Source organism: Lytechinus variegatus, chromosome 1 (genome assembly GCF_018143015.1).
Source record: "Lytechinus variegatus isolate NC3 chromosome 1, Lvar_3.0, whole genome shotgun sequence".
In the NCBI taxonomy this organism is placed as follows: domain Eukaryota; kingdom Metazoa; phylum Echinodermata; class Echinoidea; order Temnopleuroida; family Toxopneustidae; genus Lytechinus; species Lytechinus variegatus.
Window position 1 is genome coordinate 30,396,285 of NC_054740.1, and position 24,652 is coordinate 30,420,936.

The 24,652-nt window shown below is 35.5% G+C and overlaps 1 protein-coding gene across 1 annotated transcript in view; it reads left to right on the forward strand.

Annotated features, from left to right (window-relative positions):
• Nucleotides 1-24,652, forward strand: part of LOC121410957 (serine/threonine-protein kinase Nek1-like) — a 46,247-nt gene that overhangs the window by 9,378 nt on the left and 12,217 nt on the right. Inside the window, exons 5-29 of the mRNA XM_041603370.1 lie at nucleotides 496-563; nucleotides 945-1,031; nucleotides 1,384-1,438; nucleotides 2,707-2,831; nucleotides 4,040-4,115; nucleotides 4,730-4,847; nucleotides 5,332-5,425; nucleotides 5,981-6,017; nucleotides 7,201-7,257; nucleotides 7,877-7,924; nucleotides 8,409-8,534; nucleotides 9,731-10,005; nucleotides 10,512-10,626; nucleotides 11,100-11,183; nucleotides 11,935-12,015; nucleotides 13,492-13,545; nucleotides 13,902-13,997; nucleotides 15,479-15,551; nucleotides 16,384-16,442; nucleotides 16,861-16,889; nucleotides 17,745-17,878; nucleotides 21,508-21,669; nucleotides 22,771-22,935; nucleotides 23,757-23,894; nucleotides 24,328-24,645. Coding sequence (XP_041459304.1) covers nucleotides 496-563; nucleotides 945-1,031; nucleotides 1,384-1,438; nucleotides 2,707-2,831; nucleotides 4,040-4,115; nucleotides 4,730-4,847; nucleotides 5,332-5,425; nucleotides 5,981-6,017; nucleotides 7,201-7,257; nucleotides 7,877-7,924; nucleotides 8,409-8,534; nucleotides 9,731-10,005; nucleotides 10,512-10,626; nucleotides 11,100-11,183; nucleotides 11,935-12,015; nucleotides 13,492-13,545; nucleotides 13,902-13,997; nucleotides 15,479-15,551; nucleotides 16,384-16,442; nucleotides 16,861-16,889; nucleotides 17,745-17,878; nucleotides 21,508-21,669; nucleotides 22,771-22,935; nucleotides 23,757-23,894; nucleotides 24,328-24,645 — 2,674 coding nt within the window. The remainder of the gene's footprint in view (nucleotides 1-495; nucleotides 564-944; nucleotides 1,032-1,383; nucleotides 1,439-2,706; nucleotides 2,832-4,039; nucleotides 4,116-4,729; nucleotides 4,848-5,331; nucleotides 5,426-5,980; nucleotides 6,018-7,200; nucleotides 7,258-7,876; nucleotides 7,925-8,408; nucleotides 8,535-9,730; nucleotides 10,006-10,511; nucleotides 10,627-11,099; nucleotides 11,184-11,934; nucleotides 12,016-13,491; nucleotides 13,546-13,901; nucleotides 13,998-15,478; nucleotides 15,552-16,383; nucleotides 16,443-16,860; nucleotides 16,890-17,744; nucleotides 17,879-21,507; nucleotides 21,670-22,770; nucleotides 22,936-23,756; nucleotides 23,895-24,327; nucleotides 24,646-24,652) is intronic.

A 24,652-nucleotide genomic window follows, 5' to 3' on the forward strand; every position in this document is an offset into this window, starting at 1 on the left:
CTTGATGTATTCCTCAATCATTTAATCAGGTGAATTATCCAAGAGTTTTTTCACCAATCGATTTCGTTTCCATAAAAAAAGTCTTTTATTTACACTGACACTGCAGTTAATCCTGTCTGTGTAAGCCCACTACTATAGATGACGTGTTGCAACCATTGGGGAGGCGCAGCTGTGTGTATTTGAAATAGGGTCTCCCAAATCCGAATAAATTCCTTATCTGGATTGGTGCTGGTCCCAACGTGTCCGGATATGAGAGGTCAGACTATACTGCTAGTTCACACAAAGATGGGTAATATTTATTCATCTTAAATTCTTTGAACTTGCTAATTAAAGAAAAGTGCCTTTAAGGATATTGACACAACATTTTGGATATTGATAATATCATAACAGAATATTTGCTTTGGAGTTAATCTGTGTAATTTCAACAGGAATGTTTATGAGAAGATTTTTACTGGTATCTTGGTTTATGTATTTTTTTTCTTCATTGAAATGTAGAATATTTTCTTGACACGGAAAGGCATTATCAAAATGGGTGACTTTGGCATTGCAAGAGTTTTGAATAAGTAAGTATCTCCACTCTCCTACTTTGTTTTTATTTTGAGATAGGGGCACATGTGAAATGATGATGCTTTGTGAATGAAAGATATCCAAGATGTATTCGTATCTTCTTCTATAGTTTCATTCACTAATCATGAACTTCTTATTTCAATCAATTTTTCCTGATAAATTTACACTATCTAACAGTGCTTTCTATGTGTATGTAATGTTTTGTGTATCTTTTTAATTGCTGAATAAATAATTACCGTCTAGTTTGGCACTATGACTTGTCCCCATTCTTTGCTCTCTGACTCCCCGCCTCTTCTCTTTTTGTTATGTGGGTCTTCTTCCCTGTATTTCTTTTCTATCTTCTCATCTCTCTGTATCTCTCTCTCTCTCTCTTTCAGTACAATGGAATTGGCAAGGACATGTATAGGCACACCATATTATCTCTCTCCTGAGATATGTGAAAATAAACCATATAATAACAAAAGGTAAGTAAAAATCATTCTTATTGATTTGGGTTTGGCATCAATTGTTTAAAATCATCTGTAAAAGTGATTTTTTTAAATTGTTTAAAAACTTGTAACATCATTATCATCATTACAAGTATTTCAAATATAACTGGTCTCATAAAACAACGTAACATAGGGGGGGGTTGTTAAAAAAATGCAGACACAATGTATTTTGTCTTTATATGAGTTATCTTACTCATTCATGTACAACAATCCAAGTATCCAACCCACCCCCTCCCGTGTGCTGATTAAATCGCTTCAAAATGACGTTGAATAGTTACGATCATTGAAGTGTGTCTAATACTGCTTGTTGAATTATTCCTTTTTTCAGTGATATATGGGCCCTTGGTTGTGTACTCTATGAGACGCTGACACTGAAACATGCTGTAAGTTGTTTTTTTTCACAAAGACACTAACAATTTGTTCATGCAGTCATTATTATTTGTGATCCTATTGTAACTACTAAGTGTTGCTTTCATAATGTATTGAATATCAACAAGTTTATACTTCTAAGTTATGAAACTTCAGTAAAATGTTTTAGTAGTTTTACAGATGATTTCCACATTTGTATTATGATGGGTATTGTTGTAATAGTGAAATATAATTGAGTATCTGAATATAAAAATGGCCCAAGTGCAATGTTTGGCAAAATTGAGTTAAATGTGGGAAATTGTTCCTTATACAATGACTCATCTTGTGTATAAATGATAAATCTGAAATCATCTCAGAAATGCTTTAAATTAAGGAGGAAAATCTGGTATGAGTGTAAGAAAAGCCCAAGTCCAGGACATGGGCTTTCCTTACATTCATATCATAGCACCCTCTCTCATTACTTCTTCTACTTACGACAGAAGTCTACCATGTATATGAATGTAAGAATGACCCAAATTCATATGATTCTAAAAATGATCCAAGTCTACCAGACAAAAGGCCCCACCCATAAATAACGTGAATATTAATGTTCGTTAAAAGATGTTCACTTAAGTTTGTTTTATGATGTTCTCTGATGTCCTTTGGCCAAATATATCTTAATTGCCCAAATTAAAAAAAATATCATTTTTTTAAATTTTTCTTAGCCTTTTTACCTTTTTATACCCTCGCAAATTGGACCGTAAACATGTAGATTTCCTTGCAAAATATATACCCTTTTCTCATTATTTCAGTGTTTTTGACACCCTTATTAAATTATGAACGTAACATGCCCTATATTGAAAAAGAGATCCTTTTTTTTGGTGGTCACGCATGGTATCCACTTGTCAATGGAAGTGCCCCCCCACCCTGGGGTTGGAATCACAATTTTCCAATGATTACAGATGTGTCCAATACTCCTGACAGTTAACCCGTGTAATAGGGCAGCTACTGAATATTCATGTCAATGGTTATGATGATGATCAAGGGGCATCATCAGGATATTTTGATGGGGGGAGCAAGGTGGCATGGAAGCTTAAAAAGTGACATTTTTGTTCTCGGTTGAATAGCAGCGGTAATATAGTTACACAACCTAGTTATCTGTTTTTTATAATCCCTCCTATTCTTTTTTTCTTTTTTTGTATCCTCTTTTCCCCCATTACTTGAAAAATCATAAAAGGGGGATGGTTGCCCTGCCTGTAGCGCTGTCCCTGATGATGAGATATTTATCTTTTTTTACATTCAGTTTGAAGCAGGAAACATGAAGAACCTAGTCTTGAAGATAATCCGTGGATCCTATCCTCCTGTATCACCACGCTATAGCTATGAGATCAGGAATCTAGTGGCACAACTATTCAAGAGAAACCCTAGGTAAGCAGGCCAGTGGGATGTAGAAACATGATTAAGTCCTGAAGTTTATATGAGGATCTTTTCCTCAAAGTTCTGTGATGTGTGGCCTGGCTGCGTGTTGATGTAAATGTCCTCCTTTGTTTAACTTGTAATGACATAAGTGGAAACAGATTTGAGGAAAATGCAATTTTATGGTGTTTTTACAAAAACAATGCAATAATTATCCCAGCCATGGCGTAATTTCCTTCAGCAAGAAATTTATCCACATTGTGCTGCACTCGACCCAGGTGAGGTGAATGGGTACCCGGCAGGATTAATTCCTTGAATGCATGAGCGCTGAGAGGCAGCTCGAGCTAAAGCCGGGGTAATAGAAATAATAACAACGCGCCTCTGAATAGAATATTTCTAGATAGATGGTGCTATATAAATGCCTATTATTATTATTATTATTATTATATTACCTGTGTTCTGTACAATTTTCAGGGAATCTCTCAAAGCTTTTATCTTGATTACAAGTAAACTCAAGTCTTGGTAACACTCACAAATTGAATTGTTTTAGCAGAATATAATAAGAAGTTGGCTCAGTCGGTGAAGCATATGCCTGTCAAACCAATGATCTTGGGTTCGAGTCCACCCTGGACAGATGACTGAAGCCAGTGTATTTTTGTTTACACATCTTTCCCCTGTTGCATAGATGCAGTGGAAAACACTCCGTTCCTCGGATAGGACGTTAAATGGAGGCCCCGTGTAGAGGAGAGTCCCACCCTTTGCACGTTAAGAACCCACTGCACTATTCAAATAAGAGTGGGTGTAAACCCTGGTGTAGTGGTCCACGTGCACTCCCCCGATCAGATATATTGGGAGGAGAGACCTGCGGGTCACAGTGATTTACATGAGAAGTTCGCTTTTTGCCTCCCAGGCACAGGCGATGCCAAACAAATAGTAACCATAATAATCAAATGTTACTTGAAAAATTAAGGACTAGGTTTGAATGCCTCTAAAAATAAAAGGGTTATTGCTGAGTAGTCAGAAAATGAGCAATGTATAGTGATGATCATAAATGGTAAATGGTAGTGATTTTTTTACCTGACTGCTAAGAAAGCATGAAAGCTTTGATAGTAATCATCATAATGAAATTATAAGACTTTGACTTGAATTTCCCTTGAAATGATTTCTCATCCAAATTTCGATTTAGACATCACTTTCACTTTTTTTTTCTTACTATACAGGGACAGGCCTTCTATCAATTCAGTTTTGAAGAAACCCTTTGTTCAAAGGAGGATAGAGAAATTCTTAACTGATGCAGTAAGTCAAATTTCGTGTTCAAATGCTCCTTTGAAATAATTTTGTAAACCTATTTTTTTTTTGTTCCAAAGTCAGAATGATATAGTTATTATGCATGTACTTTGATGTTTAATGTGTGTAAGGTCTTTCACTTCTTTCTCGAAGTGGGTCGACTTTATAGTGCTCCATTAGTAGTGAGATTCAGGCAAGATAATTGGGTATGCATATGGCCCTATAGAAAGCAACCTGATTTTGAGTGCCAAGTTCTTTTGGTGTAAAGAAAGGCTGCTCAAACAATTTTCAGAGATCACAATTTCATTTTTTTTTTCTGAAACCCAGGATCCACCCCAGGTAGTAATTACCTTGAAGTAGATATTGATTTTTTTTTTAAGATTGTTATTCCCTAATATTATCTGTAAACCTGTTTGTTTGGTAAAGGGTTTCTTTTTCAAAACGTAGTAGTGTCAGTCAGTCTTCAATGTTCTTGAGATTCATTATATGATTGTTCAATTTATTTGTTTTTCCACTCATTTTTGTTTTCTTTGTTCCCCCACTCTTTCTCTCCCACTTGCTTTATTTTTCTGTGCTTATCTGTGTTTCTCTCTCTCTCATCTCTGATATTAATCTACAACTAGGAATTGAATGATGAGTTCAGTCATACAATCCTTCATCGTAATGCTCGTCCAGCTGCTAGGGGTGTTGGAGCTCCTGTATTCCAGAAGCCTATCTCTAGGCCACCAATCAGTGCAGCTGGTATGTATTGTATGTATTTCTTTCATTTTGGACTTTCAACTTGAAATGGGACAATTCTCTGCGCTTCCAAAGGACTTGGATATTATTACCCCGGCTGTAGCTCAAGCAGCTTTTACGTGCTTGGCAATTTCAAGGAATAAATTCCTGCCAGGTACCCATTCACCTCACCTGGTTGAGTGCAACACAGTGTGGATTAATTTCTTGCTGAAGGAAACTATGCCATGGCTGGGATTTGAACCCACAACCCTCTGTTTCAAAGTCCGGAGACTAAATCACTGGGCCACAACAGGGCCACAATCATTTTTCTCCATTCCTATTTTATAAACTTCTCAAATTGTGATTTCAGAGTGACCATTACAACCTTTCATAAGAACTAGAAAGCAAAGACTGACCATTCAAAATATTTTACAGGTCTTTTCACTGATTTATTAATGTCTTGGATTACCATAATATCATGTTACTTTCCTTCTTTTTCTTCCTGCAGCTAAGAAACCACCCGTACCCAAACCCATTAGTAATCCGGCAGCTAAGTATGGGCCTTCAGTAGCTGTTAAGAGACCGCCAAGTGCTGGAATTAGGTGAGAATCAATGGCCGAATTCATAAAAGTTGTTGTGAAAGCCATTGGTTGAACCCATGATTTGCGCAAATTTCCTATACAAATTACGCTTATTTACCGCATATGATAAGATGTCCAATAATGATGCACGCTTTTGTCAAATTGTGCCAAGTTTACGCCTGTTGTCCTGACAACAGGCGTTGATTTGCCACACTAACAAAAGCATGCAGCAGTATTTAAATAATATATGCGGTAAATTAACCGTAATTTATGTAGGGAATGTTCATAAACCATGGGTTCAACCGTGGGTTTTCAAAATCACGTTTGTAAATTCAGGCCATTGGAACTAAACTCTGTTTAATAGTGGAGCCTTTGTATCAGTGTTATCCCTCTGACCTTCCTCGTTTCATACTACCCCTCTGCTCACCAACCTTCCTCCTCCTTCACCCCCCCTACCTCCCCTCCAGTCTGTAATCTTTCACAGTTCAATTTCTTCCATCCCAGTTGGAATTGGAGAGCTGTACCCATTACCATTACAATTGATTCAATTTGTTTTTTTTTTCCTTTTCACTCCAGAAAATCATCTGAGGACAGGAAAGATGGAGGAGCAAAGGTAGAAAAAAAATCTAGATTCTTATTTACTGATACAGTTCATTAATCACAAACTTCCGGTATATAGCTTTAAAGTCATTATAAAAAAATATTAGTTTAAGGTAGCATCAATCTGTATTTTTTTTTTTTTTGATAAATGTTTTTTCCAGTTAGTTCACTTCAAATAAACATTGATTTTTCTTCCATTTGGCATATGATAAACAATATTTTATTCAAAATAAAGTGTAAAGGAACAAAGGAAACCTGGTGCATGGTAAATTACAACTCATATAAAAGGGATGGTCCAGACTGCAAATATTTATGTCTAAATAAGTAGAGTAAAATTCAAAGAGCAAAATACTGAAAATTTTATCAAATCGGATAACAAATAAAGTTATTGAATTCTAGAGATTTGCATTATTCCACTGAAACAGTTGTTGCATGTCTTCATGAACATTCATTAGGTGGGCTGATGGTGTCACATCCCCACTTTCCTTTTCCTTATGTTATTACATGAAATCATATTCATTTCATTTTTTCATTAATATGTAAATGAAGTGTCTCCATTATTATGAAATAAGTTGCAGCTAGAAATAACTAATGCATTCAAACAGTGGTCAATCCAATTGTTCTAGTTCTTGGTAGGAAAATTTTGAATAAACCTAAGTTGGGATATGACATCATCAGCCCACCTAATGAATTGTCACAAAGGCATGCCTAGTACTGTTTCACCAGAATGATGCAAATCTTTAAAATTCATTAACTTTGTTGTTTGTAATTAAATTTTTATCAAATTTTCAGCATTTGGCTCTCTGAATTTTATTCTATCTATTGCGATATAAATATCTTCAACCCAGAGCATCCCTTAAAGAGTTTTCCTTGTGATAAGTTGGACAAGGCTTGCGATACCCTTTGATAAGCTATTAAATCATATTCATGAAGCAACAGTGCTTTTACTATTTGTTCTCAGCCAATCAGATGCAAAGATTTCAGTAGCTTATAACATTTGAGTTCTCTCAAAGTAGAAATATGTAGGAGCATAAATCAACCAAACATCTGTTATTCTCTTGAGAATCTCCTCAAAAGGCCTCATTTTCCTCTCTCTCTTACCCCAAGCCATAATGTTAATTGCTTGCTGATTTGTATTACTCCATCAGAATGGCAATATTTATTTCAAAATGTATTCATTTTTATTTTTCTTGAAGGATTTGGAGCAGAAGAAAAGAGAATTGAGAGAAAAGGAGAATGAAAGACGGCTCAAGGTTTGTATTTCTTCAAGTTTCTCTTTCACTATCTCACAAATTCTGACCTTTGTCAGAAGTACATGTACAGATGTGGTAGCAATTGTCCTTAGTACAAATAATTTAAAAGACTTTGAAAAGTATATAATTTTCAACAAGGTTTACTCTAAAACCATGGAATTTAAGTTTTTCACATCAGGTTCAATGGTATTTCAATAAATTGTAAACTTTAGACTCAAGCAAAATTGGTCAAAGTATGAAGAATGAAGAATATTTTCACAATTGCATCAATTATAAGAAACAGGAAAAAGAAGAGAAAGACTTTAGAATTTCAATTAAAAAGAAATAACGTCAATTTAAATTATGTCAAATACGTAGTACTATTACTGACTGTGTGGGCAGATGTTCTTGTGTCAAATCTTCAAGATCATATTTTACTCAAGCTCCATCATGATGGGATGTAATATTCTGTACAATTCATTTTGAATGAAAAATAGCATGAGAATGTTCTGGGTTAATTAAGAAAAATGAAAACATCGCCAGGAGAGGATGTTGAAAATTTAGACCAGTTATTAATAATAATCCAATAAGAAGCGAAAAATTGTCATATTCATGATTTTTAAAAAAATTTTTTTTTTAGGAAAAACAAGTAAGACAACAACGTGAAGAATTGAATGATAAACGAAGGGTAAGTAATACAATATGGTTGCTTATATTTATTTTATTTCTAAATAAATCTGAAGTATATCAGAACATTAAGATTTTCTAGCAACAAATTATTGCAGTGTGAAAAAGTTATGCCTATGTCCAGCTGTTAAAGAGAATTCAACAGGTTATTCTCAAATGCCAATGTTTTCTTTGACTTTTCATTTTATCAAACTATTGCCCCTGTATAATATATTGCATAGATGTTTTGTTTGTTGTGAAATGTGATATAATTTAAGTATGCCATATTAAAAAATGTAGCATAAGCAACTCTGATGAGATAAAACAAATACCACAATATTTGTCTTGTAAATCATATTGCTTAATTCATGCTCGCATAAATGATGTCATAGAAATCGTGAAGAATAATACTCTACGATGAGTGAAAGACAGTGAGATAGTCTTCCTACACTCAAAGTGAGAATGGGTTTGGAATTTATTATATATATACATTATTTTTATATCAGATGGCGAATATCAACAAAGCTCGTGAAGCAGGCTGGAAGAACACCCTTCTTAGTAGCAGTGGTAGTAGTAATGGAGGAGGTGGTTATGGAGGAGGAGGAGGAGGTATCAGGCCTTCTGAAAATGAGGTAGGTCCACATTAATCTCATATACACCTTTAGATGCTGAAAGCTAGCTTAACCCTATCTTAACTGGGCTATTTCAGACCAGTATATACGGGGAGGGTCAATTTGACACCCCCTCAGATCCGGTCGATGATCGCGCGATTACCGCGAAAATATGCACACGCGTAGAGCCGTAAACTACAAGACTGATGGTAAAATTTTTTTAAAATTAATTCTTTATATTTTTAATTAATTATCCAAATAAGCGTATGAAATTTGCCCTAAATTTTGTTTTTTGTGTATGTTTTTGCCTTGAACTCAATTTATATAGCTAGTAGAATGCTAATTTTTGGTTGGAGTATCAATTATTACATTTCTAACAAATATATACAAAAGATTGAAAATATGATTAATTTCTTATGTATGTATTGTTTTTTAAATTCTGATGTATTTCTTTGTTTTTTCAAACTTTGTTTTTTTATTGTTTTTTCCAATGAACTTTGTAACTTTGTCGGGTACTCTTCTGCAATCTTAAATAGCATAGAATAAATCCATTTAAACCAACAAAAATAAAAATAATCATACATCTATGATTTTTGGTTGAAAAACACAATTTGCATTGACTTTGTACACAGAATCACGTTTTTGAGCAATTTCGGGTCTGACATGCACTTACAAAATGTTGCGTAATTTCAGAACCGCGTCCCCGGGCATCACAATTTTGGTCTCAAAAGATGCGCAAGACTTGAATGTAAGTCTGTGTGCAGCGCGATCAAAACACTGTGCGACAGCGTAGTGATAAAATTTGTCAAGGGGGTTCAAATTTACCCCCCCCCCCCCCAGTTTAATAAGGGTTAAGCTCCAGGAAATATCAAATTGAATTTAGGTTTTTGAGCTCCAGTTTCTAGTGATTTACACATCATTTTTACGAGATGGTCGACAGTCTTTCACATTTTTGTTAATTATCTGATTGGTGGAAAATTTGTGTGTAATTTTGTGTTTGTGGAAGTTGATTTTTTTCTACCATTAAGCTGTAATTTTGCTTTATTACATTAGCCTATTATAATGAAATTATACTGAATGTCCTTAAGGTGAGGATGTATTCTTTTCATTATAAAGAGTGATTTGCTGCATTTCTGGTGAAGGTAAATGTGATGATGAATAGAATAAATGCTGTCAAATCATATTCATTTATCATGGCAACTTTGATTTTTTTACAGTTTGAAGAACCACCAAAGAAAGAAGCTAAGTATGAGAAGCCATCGGTTCATGAAGGAGCTAAACCAGAGCGAGGTAACTATGATCACTATCACCAATACCTTGCCAACCTACGTCAACAAGCCAATGGGGCTGCCGTGGGCCAAGGTGGTGCTGCCATGTTCAGAGAGGAACGAGCTAAGAGACAACAGGAGGAAGAGGCCCTCAGGAGGCAGATCAGGGAGAGGCCGGCATCTGCTAGTGCCGCCAAAGCCGCCAAGAGAGGAGAAAATGCATGGTATGATAATCTGAAGTCATATATGAACAGCTAAATGTTTTGAAAAATATTACGAAAGATTTGACTTTCCTTAGTTGTGATAGATCAATACGGATGGAAAACTCTTTGATTTGAGCACACTTCTCACTTTCATCAGAGGTTTTTATCCAATTATCATTTCACATTTTTTTGTACTATATCCATTGTAAATGCCCCCTCAATTAGTTCTTTGATTGATTGAAAATTAGAGTCAATTAATTTCTCACTTTGTCTAACAAGTATCACTTTATGGTATTAAGTCAATCTTGTAATACCGGGTACCGGGTAATTGTTTGACTAGTGTGAATGGTTTTTGTGTGTAATTGATTGCACTGTTTGTATTACTCTCTTCATCTACAAATGTAATGTACTTTCCCTTCATCCCCCCCCCCTTATTTCTTAACCATGCTTTAGTGAAGTTGTACTGTTCATATCTAATTAAGTAGTCAACCATTAGATGTATGTATAATTTTTCTATAATCATTCAGGCAAGCTGGTGTAGAAGCAGCTGAGAGAGCTAAGATGGTTCATGATTTCTTACTAAGGAAGAGAGAAGCAGCAGCTAACAAAGCCAGAGTAGCAGTTCAACTAGGATGGGGAGCAGTAAGTACTATTCCAAATCATATACAAAATCATTGCATTCATTTACACATTGATAGCAAAAACATGTAAAGACTTTCCCCCAAAATTGTATCATTGCTACATATTACTATGCTGAGTAGTTATAAAAGGGCAAGGTTTTAGTTAGTCATTCATATCTCAAAGTTTCTTGTCATTTTCATTGTTTACTTTTGCATTGAAAAAATGATAAACTCATGTCATATTTATGGTAGAAATGTTAATTTTCATAAACAACCCAAATCGCAGGATAAAAAAAATCTTGTGTTATGGAATTGCACAATGCTATGTATAAAACAGGCACACAAACCCTTGAAATATTTGAAGAAGAAAAACATTACCCATGTGGAAATGCCTGTGTTTACTTTGCTTACACACAAGAAATTTTCCTTTTTCAATTTCATCAATATGATATTGTGTTTGCTTACTCTTTATATGTGTTTTGTTTTGTGTAATAGCAGCCAGTAGCAGGAGCGGGAGATGCTAGGAATGAACCTCTTCTACCGTACGGTGGACAGAAAGGAAGGAATAAAGATGAGCAGGTTAGTTTGTCGTTATAAAACTTATATTTTGTAATGATGGTAATAATTTGCACTGATCATGGTGATAATAATGATTAAAATTATAAAGATAGTATTTATGATGATAGTATTAATGATAATGATGATAATCATTTTTATAATACTAACAATAATGTTGACAACAATGGCAATACTAGCTATGAATTTGTTTTTTATGATATAATGATGGTGATACTTGTACTACTGATAATATTATACTACTGCTGCTAGTAATAATTGTGATAATTGAAATAATAATGAATATGATATTAATGGGGGAATAGAAAAATAGTCCTGTCTAGAAATTATAATAATGAATGGTTATATACAAAGTGCACTTGTGAACAAATCTGTGTGCTTATAGCTTGTGACACTAAAAATAAAGATTCACTCAATTATGAAATTTCCTACTGCCCGTACCAGTCTACATATTAGTATAGAAATTGCAAATGTAGATTTATAGCTTGTTAGATACAATGATTGTGTCATAAAATTTTGTCTCATATCATACAATATAATATAGTGATAATATAATTTCATTTTTAATTACTATATAGGTTTCTGTACAGTATACTCTCTATTCTGATTCAATTATGTGTTTCACATTCCAAACCAAACTGGAACGTTTTATTCATTAAAGTATTTGGGTGTGGCACCTTTATCAGAATATTTTGATTTGTGCTTTTATTGTGATTTATTTCCTCTCCATTTGAATATTTTTTTCTTCAAACAGGCATATTTAGAACAGCTGAATGCAATCAGGATGCAAAACTACAAAGAAAGAATTAATGTCAGAAATAAGGTCAAAGAAGAAGTAAGTATACTTAACCCTATATAGCCGGGGGGGGGGGCCTAAAAGGCCCCCCCCCCTTGACAATTTTCGCGATAATTTCTAAATGCAAAAAAATAATACCCTGAAATTTCATGACTTTTTTCTTTCACATCTCTCGCACATTTTGAGACCCTGTTTGCAAAAATCGGGGGTACACTTGCGGAGATAAAGATCGGAGGTACACTTGGGAGATATAGCACATCTTTGTGACCAATGTCACCGAAAATGGCAATTTCCATCGACTTTTGTGTGTACAATATATGGGGTTTACAAGAAGTGTTGTCAGATGAATGTTTTTTTTCTGTTTTTCCTCACATAACTTTCTTTTGTGCTATCACTAACTATTTTAGATTTAAAAAAACAATAAAAAATAGAGATTTCAAAACAAAGAAATACATAATAAATCAAAAACAAAGAAATACATAAGAATTTGGAAACACGGAAGGAAACAAGAATATTATCCAACAAAATAGCCTAAAAGCCTAAAAATTAGCATATGCGCATAATTAATTACTATTATTATCTAATTATTATACAATTTCAATACAGTTGAGTGAGCTGTCTTTTAGATTACATGACTGGCTACTAACATGCTTGATTCCATTGCATTTTCTAAAAAAAAAATGGGGGGAAAACTACAAAAAAATGAAAATTCCTTGAAAAAATGTGAATATTTGCATAATTAATTAGATAAATAAAAAATGATAATGAATATCACAAATTTGACAACGCATTCTTGTAAAATACATAATGAGACACCCACACACCAAATTTGGTTGCAAACGGCCGAGATCTGAGAGGGGGGGCCTAATAGGCCCCCCCCCCGCGCTATGCATTTACAAAATAGCCCGGGCTACATAGGGTTAAAGATTGCCTACATAAGAGAACGTTTTGGTTGCAAATAAGTTTGATTTTGAAGCATGTGTAAATACAATTCAAGGCAGATAAGAAAAGTAGTCTTTTAGAGGATGTATTTCACAAGCAGGTTTCTTTTATAACAATTTCCAAGGAAAAAGAAAGTAAAGAGAATAACAACTCTTTACATGTATAGCTTTACGCTGTTAGAAGCTTTAATATTAAAATGATAGATGGATATTCAAGGAAAACTAAAAAAATAGAATATTTATGGACAAATTATTGCTGAAGGAAGAAGGCAGATGTGATTTAACAGAGTTTTATTTCTTGGAAAAGAATTGGTGTAATTGTGAATGGGTAGCCTTTTCTAATGCTAGTTTGATTTTACCATCATTGAATTAACCTACCCCTACATTATAACGTCTTAATCTCCAAAGTTATAACTAGAGTTTACTGATACAGTGACTTTGTGATGTAGAGAGAGCTAGTCATCATTTTGTTAAAATTAACTAGCTTGGATCAACCAAAAGGAATCACTTTCTGCAGTGTATCCCATTTCTTTGAGTTTATTTTTTAACATTTTATTATTTTCTTCATTCTCAGAATGATCCACAGATCAGCGCAGAAGCTAGAAGGAAAAAAATTGAGGCACTGAAGGTAAGAAATGTCTTTACTTTTGAAATCTTTATTCTGTCTTTTATAGAGTTGTCAATCCGATATCATTCATTTACATTTGGATATTTAATTGCATTGTCACCATTAAAAATGGCATTATTAGTAGTTATTCAGTTTGATTTGATTTGAAATTACTTACATTAAAATATTAAACCTGATTTTTTTTTGTCTTCTCTAATGCTACGGTCTCAAATACCTTTACGATCGCCATACAAACGATTTTTATACATAACAGTACATGGCATGAAATCATTCGTAAAGTTATCATAAAGGTATTTGTGACCATAGCATAAATAAAAAAGAATGAAAATGTTAGTTTTAATATGATTTTATGATAGGCACAAGCTGACCAGCGAGCAGCAAAGCTTAAAGAACAGCTTGAAAAACAGAGAAGAGAAGCTTATGAGAAGGAGAAGAGAGCATGGGATGATCATGTAAGTCTTTTCATTTAAAACTGTTTTACTGGTACGGTCACAAATTCCTTTACAAACACTGTACTTGGCAGTAAATGGTATGAAATCATTCATAAGGTATTTGCGACTGTAGCATAACATAATAGCATGTTTGAATATGTTGATACCTTGGAATTTTGATATTTGTGAAAATTTGATTCTGTGACTATCTACAACATTTGGATTTATATTTTGACTTGAATTAAATTTTAGTTTTTTTAGCTATCTTTAGAAATGCAGTCACTGCTAACTTGGGAAAGGAAGTTTTCCCTCTCTGTCCGGACATTAAGATAGTTTTACATGTGATTTTGCAACTCTCAGCTGATGATATGACCGAATCCAAAGCATAAATGTTTTTTTGTTCATGTTGTTAAAATAAGAATGCGAAATGTTTTATTTGTTGCAAGAAATTGTTCAACATTTCACTTGTGTAGTTGAACATTGAAGTAATTATTAGACATGATATTCTTCATATTAATGCTAGGAATTTAAAGCAGAATGAAACCTTTGAAACAAGTTGGCTTATGTCGAAACAGAAAAATCAAAGAATAAGAACAAAGAAAGTTTGAAAAAATTCTGACAAATAATGAGAGAGTTATGAGCATTTGAATATTGCAATCACTTGGTGGACTATAAAATACCCCCCAAATGTCTCTTTTTTACTTTTTTCTTACGGTGATACAAACTCTTTATCCATGATGTATTCTTTGAAAATCTGTATTACATGCCCTCCTATAGAAAGAACACATGATCTATTGATAGATGTGATAAAAGAGGCATTTTAACTGAAATATATACTTAAGTAATGGGTGAGTTGTCCACAAGTGACATCACATCTTTATCGCATTGCCAATGGGAGGATCTCCATAGCATTAGTGATCGCAATATCAAAATGCTCATAACTCTCATTATTTGTCCGATTTTTCTCAAACTTTCGTTGATCTGTTTCTTTGATTTTTCTGTTTCCACACAAGCTATCTAGTTCCAAATGTTTCATTCTCCTTTAACTTCAAGGCCTTGTCACATCAAATCAATTTTTAGTACTCTTGTTCCAGACCATATTGATTAACTCATTGAGCAAATGCATTATACCTGTTCTGGTAATTGTTTTGCTGTATACAGACATAGTTAATAATTTGTGTGATCATTAAGAATAGTATATAGAAATTATTAATTCCACTATTTTATGAACCATAATCCTAGACCAGAGCCAAGAATAATTTAATGAGCAGGGGCCAGGAGCCCTAATCCTGAATGCAAATTCAGTGCCCCTGGTGCCTACCCCCCATACCAGATAAAATAATTCTGTATGCTATTTTCATTAATACAATACTTGTAAATGAATTCTTCACTGATCAAATATATTATTAGTGTTAATAGAGTCGTTTAAATCTGAGAATCTTAAGCCATTTGTAAAATGTAAAATAATATATCTTCTTTCCATTATTTTATTTAATTTGTAGCTTGCCAAGAAGAGAGTGACAGATAAGCCTGCTGCTGCTCCCAGTAAACCTGTTCAGGGACCAGCAGTACCAGGTTAGTTTACACTATCTCTTGTCATCTCTTCTTACGTTACCAAATGAGGAGTTGTGTTCAGTCTATCATATATTCTAATGTATGCAAGAGACATGTATGTCAAATAAAATGGATAAAGAATAATAGAACTTGACAAATTAGGAATATGTTAAGTCTATAACATACTACTCAACACCTCTGTGTGAAAAAACATGTAAGAGTCTAGCGCAGTAGAAACATGTAGCATAGGGTCATATGTGCAGTCCATGTCTTAGTTAGCAATTCTGATGTCTGATAAAATATTAAGAATCATCATGAAGTCGGAGAGGCATACATATCAGAGAAAATGTCATGAGAAAAATGTGCAGCCATAAAGGCATACAAACAAGTGACTTTGTTTTAAAAAGAATCAACAAATAGTGTTTAAAAGGAGTAATATATAAAGGTAACAAGCAGAGAAGAACTGGAGGGTTCATAAGGGGCAAAGGATAGTATTGCCCTAACATGATCAGTGGGAAAGCTTCTTCTTGTCTGAAATAGAGCATTAAATATGCAGACAACAGACCGTGACACCTTAACTCGTCAATAATTCAAAACATTGTCGAGGCCAGGGGGGATAGTGTGTCTTGTGAGAAAGGGGCCATACATCAACCTAAATATGACTTATTGATGTTTCATGTAGACACCTTACTGACTTTAAACATCCTTTAAGAGACTGAAGGCTGTTGAACTTGATCAGAAAATGTCAGGCAATACCCAACAGCAAGTAGGAAACAAAAGGGCAGGCAGAATACTTCTTGATCGATTCTCATGATGTGAATGTAATGTGATACCTTTTGTTTACCTTGTGCAGTTGTGCCTCTTACCGCTGTGCTGAGAGAAGTAGGTGTAGATGTTACCCAACCAGAACAGGTATGCTTTGGCATAGTTGAAGTATTAAGTGTGCATGTGTGTGTTTGGGGTTTCTGCATCAATCACATGTATCAATCACATTTATGTCTTGGGAGCAACTTTTAATGTCATCCTCTGAAAGAGACAGCCCAGGCCTTTCAGTATGAATCTGGTAGCAGATGCCTCAATTATTGCAGATCAACAATTTCCATTATGATAAAGCGAAAGATCTATGCTTCAGAAAATTGAAGCTTCCAAATAAGTTGTAGTGTTATTGGGTCAAAATCACATTTTCCATAGGCCAACTACATTCAGCATGACAACAAGAACACTTCATTCTAATCAGACTAAGTACTGAACCAGAATCCATGTTTCCTTACTGATTAGTCTCTTCAATTAGCTTTTTTTCAACTGCATTTGTTTTTTGTTTTTTTTCCAGGAAATGCCACTTGAAAAGGAAGAAAACAGGTGAGCTTTTACTTTTTATGTGATATTAGTGAGTAAGAGAAACAAAGAGAGAAACAGAGAGCAGTATAAAAGGGAGACTGGAGGATTTCTTTTTTTCAAGAGATTATTAAAGAGAAATTCCAGTAGTTGCAGTATTGGTTTCATGAGAAAGTCTGTAAAACAAGGCTTAATTGTCAGTATATCATCGAGGATCTAGATCTGGTACAGTTACATTAAGTGAACTTTGTGAAATCTTGAAATCTACGCTGAAAAATGTTCACACCGAAGATCCCCAACACAGATAAGCGCACGTGGGACATTGTATAATTATTGCTTAGACTAGCGTCGGGCCCGACGCTCTACCCGAATCCTGTGCTTATTTGCTGATTTCTCAGCAATTACACAATTTCTTCCAGAATCCTTTGGCACATGCGTTTTATTTATACAAACAGACACTTTGGTGGTCGCTTCATTGGATTCTGTAAGAACTCATTTTGATATCGTTACCAAAACTAGCATTTACCTTTAAAACTCACTTACATGTTCATCTACCATAATAAAATTCTCGTATTAACAAAGTTTTTTTTTTTTCTTGTTTTGTGCCGTATTGTACACAAAAACATCAGCTTTCAAATGGCATAAAATACCTGTCAACTCATTTCTTTTGAAATAGAAATGATCATGCTCAGACAACCCCTCATTTGAGAAAGAGAGATAAAAATATTCAAAAAGTAACAGGAAATTCTTAATTCATGGAGGGGTTTAACTAACACATACCCTGGACTTTTTGTAGGTCATGCGGAGGTTGTTTTGTTTATGCTGTTATAAGCAAAATTAGTCCAAATAAAATCAAACCCTGTAAATGTTTCTCAATAGGGTACCAGTAATTCCAGCAGCATCTGAAGCAAATCAAGCCCCTGCTGCTCCCAGGAAGCAATGGGCTGGTGGAGCTACCAAAGCAGCAGTCTTAGCCAACATGCCTCTTGAAGTCACAGCTTCTAATATGCAAGGTAATGGGTGATTTCAAATTCAGTGTTGACCTTTTGGTGTTGGTGTTAGGTCATCTTTTACACAAGTATAACACCAAACATAAAATGAAGATGGTCCTGAAAAGTCACTCACTAGTTGTTGAGGTGTCGATGATGTGATCTGGATCAGTTTTACAAACTCAGAATAGGTTTTGGAGCTAGGGGAAGCAATCCAAATTGTGCTTTCAACACCAACGCCAACACCAGACTTAATAGTCGATTTGACAGTCTCATAGGCTCAATACACCAACCTAGAAATGTTCTTTCCGATGAAGTTTTTTTCTTGATTCGTGTTCCTAAGGGGTCCTAGAACAAATTCAGCTTGGTTGCCAAAAGTTGCCGTTTGGGCAATTTTGCTAATTTGCATAAATCCAAAATGGCCGCCAGATGCCATCTTGAAAACCTAACTTTTGAACCCCTGTCCACAAAATGATGAGTAATGACTCGTTTTAGGGGTTTAGAGATGTGTAGAACTGATTTCTGTAATCATTTTTGCAATATAAGGTCATCTTCAGGTCAAATCCAAGATGGCCGCCACATGCAATCTTGAAAAATTGACTTTTGTTCCCCTTGCCCAAGAATGACGAGTAATACCTCTATTTAGGGGTTTTGGGGTGTGCAGAATCCATTTCTGCTTTCTATTTTGCAATATAATGTCATCTTCAGGTCAAATCCAAGATGGCCGCCATATGACACCATCTTGAATTATCAATTTTTGAACCCTTTGCCCCAGAATCATGCATAATAACTCTATTCATGAGTCATTAGGTATGTTGATTCAATTCATGTAGTTATTTTGCACAAAACTACTTCCGAGACTATTGAACCTTGAAGAAGTGCTGTCCCTAATAAGGTTGTTGTTATGTATTGGAGCTCATGTAAGGGGATTTCAGTGAGAATGATTCATTTCTTTTAATCACTCCATTTTTAGTTCGAGGTCAAGTCATGTTTAAGATGGTCAGATGGTTGATAGATTTCGTCATTAACCGCTTACTTTAGAATTAAACCATTCAAGGTTTGGGCTATGATTTCGGGAGTTTTGATCCCTTTTTTATTTCTGTGCAACCATACTTTTCAAGTGAAATGACTTTAAAGTATTATTTGAATTAAAAAGTGATTTCTCCGTATTCTTAAAAAAAAATGATTTAATTATTAAATTCCTTTATAATTATTATTGGACTTTTCCTCCTGACAAGAGCCATTGACTTGGTCAGCAGGAGTGCACTCTTTAGCCTCCTGCAGAAGATAGGCTCCCCAAGACTGTTCCACGGTCAGGATTGTTCTCATTCGTGAAATGTTTTACGGAAACGATGTCGCCCCTGCCTCTCAAGAAGTGGGAGTACAAGACCTAGTCATACATAACAGCTGCCTGTCTTGTGCATGTAAGGGGTTTGGACCATCCATCAGACTTTGAGACAGTCAGAAATCCTGATAGACTCAAGACACCGACTGTCCTCCAGATATGTATATCAACAGCACACACTCGTCTGGTTATGGTGGACTCCTCACCTACCTTGGACCGACTATATGTCTCTTGTCCCCTTTCACAGGACAAGCATATAAGCATCAGGATTGTAAAATCTGTCACAGTCATGGCCAAGCTCCTGCACGGAAGTAAGTCCTGGAAAACGTACGCCGACCAAGAAAAGTGGCTAAACACCTTCCATGTCAGCTGCCTCGGACGTATCATGCACGTTAAATGGCAGGACAAAGTGAAAAATACAGAGGCCCTTCAGCGTACGTGCTAGCATCAAAAGCTTATTCTCGCTCCTTAGTCAAAGGCACCTCAGGTGGTTGGGGCATGTTTGCCCCATGAAACCTTGGCGAATCCCTTCTTGGATTCGCCAAGGTAAGGTAAGCTGTGTGATTGGTCTCACCCCATCGATAGATCACACCTCCGTTTTAAAGACACATGCAAATATGACATAAAACTTGCCGGCATAGACACTAACACTTATGAAGGTGTAGATGATAGTCGCCATCCATTCTATGGAGAGCTACTAAGTACAGGGGTCAAGACGTCAGAAAATAATCGGAATGCTAAATTGGCAGACCAAAGGCCTAGGAGGAAGGCTAGGGCAGCATCTCTATATAAACGTGTCTCAGCGCCATCCTCCTTCATCTGTAAAAATTTGCTCTAGAGACTGCCACTCTAGAGTGGAGCTCTATAGTCACTCTCGAAAATGTAAGGCCTAGCGCTACACCATCGTCTTTTAAGGCGAACTGATGCCTTCCAATCATTGGACACATTGATTTAGAAAAATAATACTGATAAAACACTTTCAAATTGAAATAAGACCCTAAAAGCCTCTTCAGTACAAAGGTATGAATGGACCTTAAAAAATACACTCGAAATGAATAGCCCAAACCTAAAGAGGATTCATTCTAAGTTGAGCAATTAATGTTAAAATGAACTTGAGAATTAATAAAAGAAATGAGTATTCTTACTGAAATCCCTTTACATTAGTTCTAACACGTATAAGCCTCAGACAGTAATTTTTCAAGATGGCGGTTGGCGGCCATCTTGGATTTGATCTGAAGATGATCCTTTGTGCAAAATAACTACATGAATTGAGTCAACATACCTAATGACTCATGAATAGAGTTATTATTCATGATTCTGGGGCAAAGGGTTCAACAATTGATATTTCAAGATGGCGTCATATGGCGGCCATCTTGGATTTGAACTGAAGATGACATTATATTGCAAAATAGAAAGCAGAAATGGATTCTGCACACCCTAAAACCCCTAAATAGAGGTATTACTCGTCATTCTGGGGCAAGGGGAACACAAGTCAATTTTTCAAGATTGCATATGGCGGCCATCTTGGATTTGACCTAAAGATGACCTTATATTGCAAAAATGATTACAGAAATCAGTTCTACACATCTCTAAACCCCTAAAACAAGTCATTACTCATCATTTTGTGGACAGGGGTTCAAAAGTTAGGTTTTCAAGATGGCATCTGGCGGCCATTTTGGATTTATGCAAATTAGCAAAATTGCCCAAACGGCAACTTTTGGCAACCAAGCTGAATTTGTTCTAGGACCCCATATGAACACGAATCAAGAAAAAAACTTCATCGGAAAGAACATTTCTAGGTTCGGAAAATGTCAAATCGACTATAAAATTACTCAATGTTATCACTTGTTAAGAATAACATGCATGTACACATGTATTTAGCACTGCTATTTAGGGGTATTCTCTTCTGAGGTCCATAGTTATTTTCACTATCCCCTACCTTTAACCAGCTGCTGCATATAGTGTTAAAAGCATGCAAGGAATAAATTCTGCTGAGATTTATTTGTAAATTAATGCTGCAGTGGTTTTATTTCTGCATAATTTTACAGACACTGAGTCATTCCATCACCCAGGTGGTATTTTTTCTTCTTCATGAATATTTTGTTTTAGTGAAGTTGACAAGTCTGTCAAGAGTGAACAAAATATCTTGTATATTTGATATTATCTTGAGATATTCTAATTTTCAGCTGTGAGCAAGTCAGCAGGTAAACTATAAAGGGCAAATTTTATTATTTGAGGTAGATGATGCATTTTGTTGTTGCTGTGTTATTACGAAATTTCCTTTTTTTATCACGTACCTTTATGACAGCCACTAGTGGAGGTGATATGTTACAGCCATCATCAGTGTCTGCATCCAATGTAGAAGCCAATAGGAAGAAGTGGGGTGCTCCAGGTAATACTGTAGTCAATGCTCTTCAGATGGCTGAGATCAAGGCAGGAACTATGACCATGGCAGCGGTCAATCCAAAAGGTATGAATAGACATTGTGCAAAGTTCTTTGGCCCAAAATCACAAAGAAAGTTTTGAAGTAATGTTCTATGGCAAGTACCAGGGTAACAAGGCTCATCAGCCAATCACAATAAAGGTTTACATCATAGTTACAATAATGGCAAAGAAACCGTAGTTGCAAATATTTATGAAACAGACTCATATTCATAGACAGGGAATGTGCATAGAAGTGTTATTAAAACAGGTTTTTCTGTACAGATATGTAAGTTATTAATAAAATAATTATCATACAGTCCGACCTCTGTTATCCGGCCTCCCCTTATCCGGCCTCCCCTTATCCGGACGCACACTTGCCAAGATTTTTATCTTTTTTTTTAAATTCAATCTAGTACGTGAGGAAATGAGATTGCAATCTAAACTCAATCCTATACGCAAACTCACTTTGATTACATATATTTTCCAATATAGTCTACAGAAAACAACATTATTTTACATAAAAATATCTCACCCAAATCACTGAAAGAACTTAGGCAGGATAATTTCCAGGAAATCGGGGCACAGTGCAAACATTTCATCATGTTCTCTTTTTGTTTCCCAGGGAAAAACAACAAGTTTCGCTAGCTAACGCTAGGCCTCAATACGGACAGCGCCATCTATTGTGTTTGAGCCTAAAGTCAGTATAGCAATGGCTGACATTGCGAAGCTGCGATAGCCGCCGCGATGATCTATTTGTAAAACTTAGTTTCATTGAGTCATTCATTCTCTTTCTTTAAGGTATGCTCCATTTATACCTCAATCATTTGAGCAGGTAAATTATCCTACAGTTTTGGCCATCGTTCGATTTCATGTCCGTAAAAATACCGCCTATAATTTCACTGACACTGCAGTGAATACTGTCTGTAAGCCCACTACAATGGATAACGTGTAGCTACCGCCGTTGCCATTGCGGGGATCGAGGCAGCAGCTGCATGTATGTAATTTTTGGTCTCCCAGATCCGGATAAATCCCTTCTCCGGATTGGTGCTGGTCCCAATGTGTCCGGATAAGAGAGGTCGGACTGTATAGCTGCTTTAAACAGGAGAGATTTTGATGAGTTTGTTTGTTCAAACTTTTGTTTTTCCAGGAGAAACTCAATTATTGCAAGCACCTGGAATGTACGATAGAGGGAGCCCTATGGGTGTGACTGTCATTAAGGATCAACCTATGAGCCTTAGGGAGAAGATACCCGTAGTCCAAGACAACACATGTGTCGTTGATGGGAAACAGTCAGGTGACCACGAAGAAGCAGGTAAGGATGTCATGTGATTGTTGCTATTGCATCTTCAAACTCTGGAGACTCAAAGTAATCAAACATTAGGAACCATAGGATTACCTTGCTTAATCAAATTTTTGTTATACACAGGGACTGTTTCATAAAGCTGGTCATAAAGTTGTGCATAATACCTGGGTCACATTTGCTCTACGATGAGTCGAAAACAGCCGTTAAAACATTTTTTGTACCAGCTATACATAGGTGGTTTGGATAAAAATGAATAAAATGGCTGTTTTTGACTCGCCGTACCGCTGCCGTAGGACAAATGTGACCAAGGTATTACTTTGCACACAACTGGAACATATTCTTAGGTGGTAGGTCAGATACATACTGTATGTAGCACAAGAAAGTTATGCGTATCTTTAATACAAACAGTTTTATGAATGACCCCAGGTTCTTAGAGACAATAGAGAGGAGAGTTTTGTGAACTGTCTCAGCAGGAGGTTCTATTATTGACTGATATAAGCTATTGAATATCTTGCTTCTGATTGGCTTAACATATATTTGTCATGGCAGAATGGTATATTGAATGCTCCCTAAACAACCGATTTGCAAGTAAAACATCATGTTAAACTTTAACACACTGGCCTATGATATAAGATACAGTAGTCCTACCATAATCAATGATTTCCTCTTAAAATCTTTGATTTTTTTCAAGGAGAAATCATTTCTCTCACAGTTTATATATAGGTATTTTCATCTGATCATTACCAAAAGGACCTTTTTCAGTGGAGTATGGTGAATTGAACATTTCAGTTCACCTGATGAATCACTATCAAACTTTTTTCTTTATTCAGCTGATCTTGAAACTATTGATGCAAAGAACAAGGAAGATGATACCAAATCCTCAGATGGTAGTAAACAGACTCCTCCATCTCCATCTAAACCAGCATGGAATAATGCAGCATCATCACCTAGCAACAAAACACAAATAGGTAAACAAATGAGTTTTTTTATTATACTCCACAACCTCAAAAGAGCATGGCATTCTGGGATTCCCCTATCTGTATAGGTAACATGTTGGTTTCCTTTCAATTTTTTTCTCAAACACTATCACATTTTTATTACATTTACAAGAAAGTACCCATCAACCGTATGACAAATATAAAAGTGTAATTGCAGTGATTTTCAATTCATCTATCCATCACATATAGCTTTTCAATTAATGATTTAAGTCAATACCAGAATGCAGGTCATGTTTTAATGAAAACAATTTTTTTAAATATATGAAATGCTTGATTTCTACGATGTGTGGTATGGAGGTTATTGTTCCATAAATATTATTTAGCTATTTTTCTTAATTGCATCACTTCGCATAAATTTCATATATGAACAAACAATGAAATTTGATTAAACTTCTCAATGCAGATGCTGCACCTAAAACACAAGATTCTCCAAACCAGAAGGATCAACCGCCCACTTCTGCAACAAAGGACAGCCCCAAATCAAACTCATCCCCTCCAAGGCTCGCCCCTGATGCTGAGGCCCCTCCTACACCAGAGAAAGCCACGCCTCCCAAGAGCCCAAGGCCTAGTACCTCACCTCCTTCAGTAAAAACTGCCTCTCCTCCTGCCATCATACCATCATCATCATCCTCACCATCAGGAGTGAAGAGTCCAATTAAAACAGATGAGGAGAAAAAAGAAAAGATGGAAACAGGAGAGAAAAACCCACAGGAAAAGAAAGGTTGGTA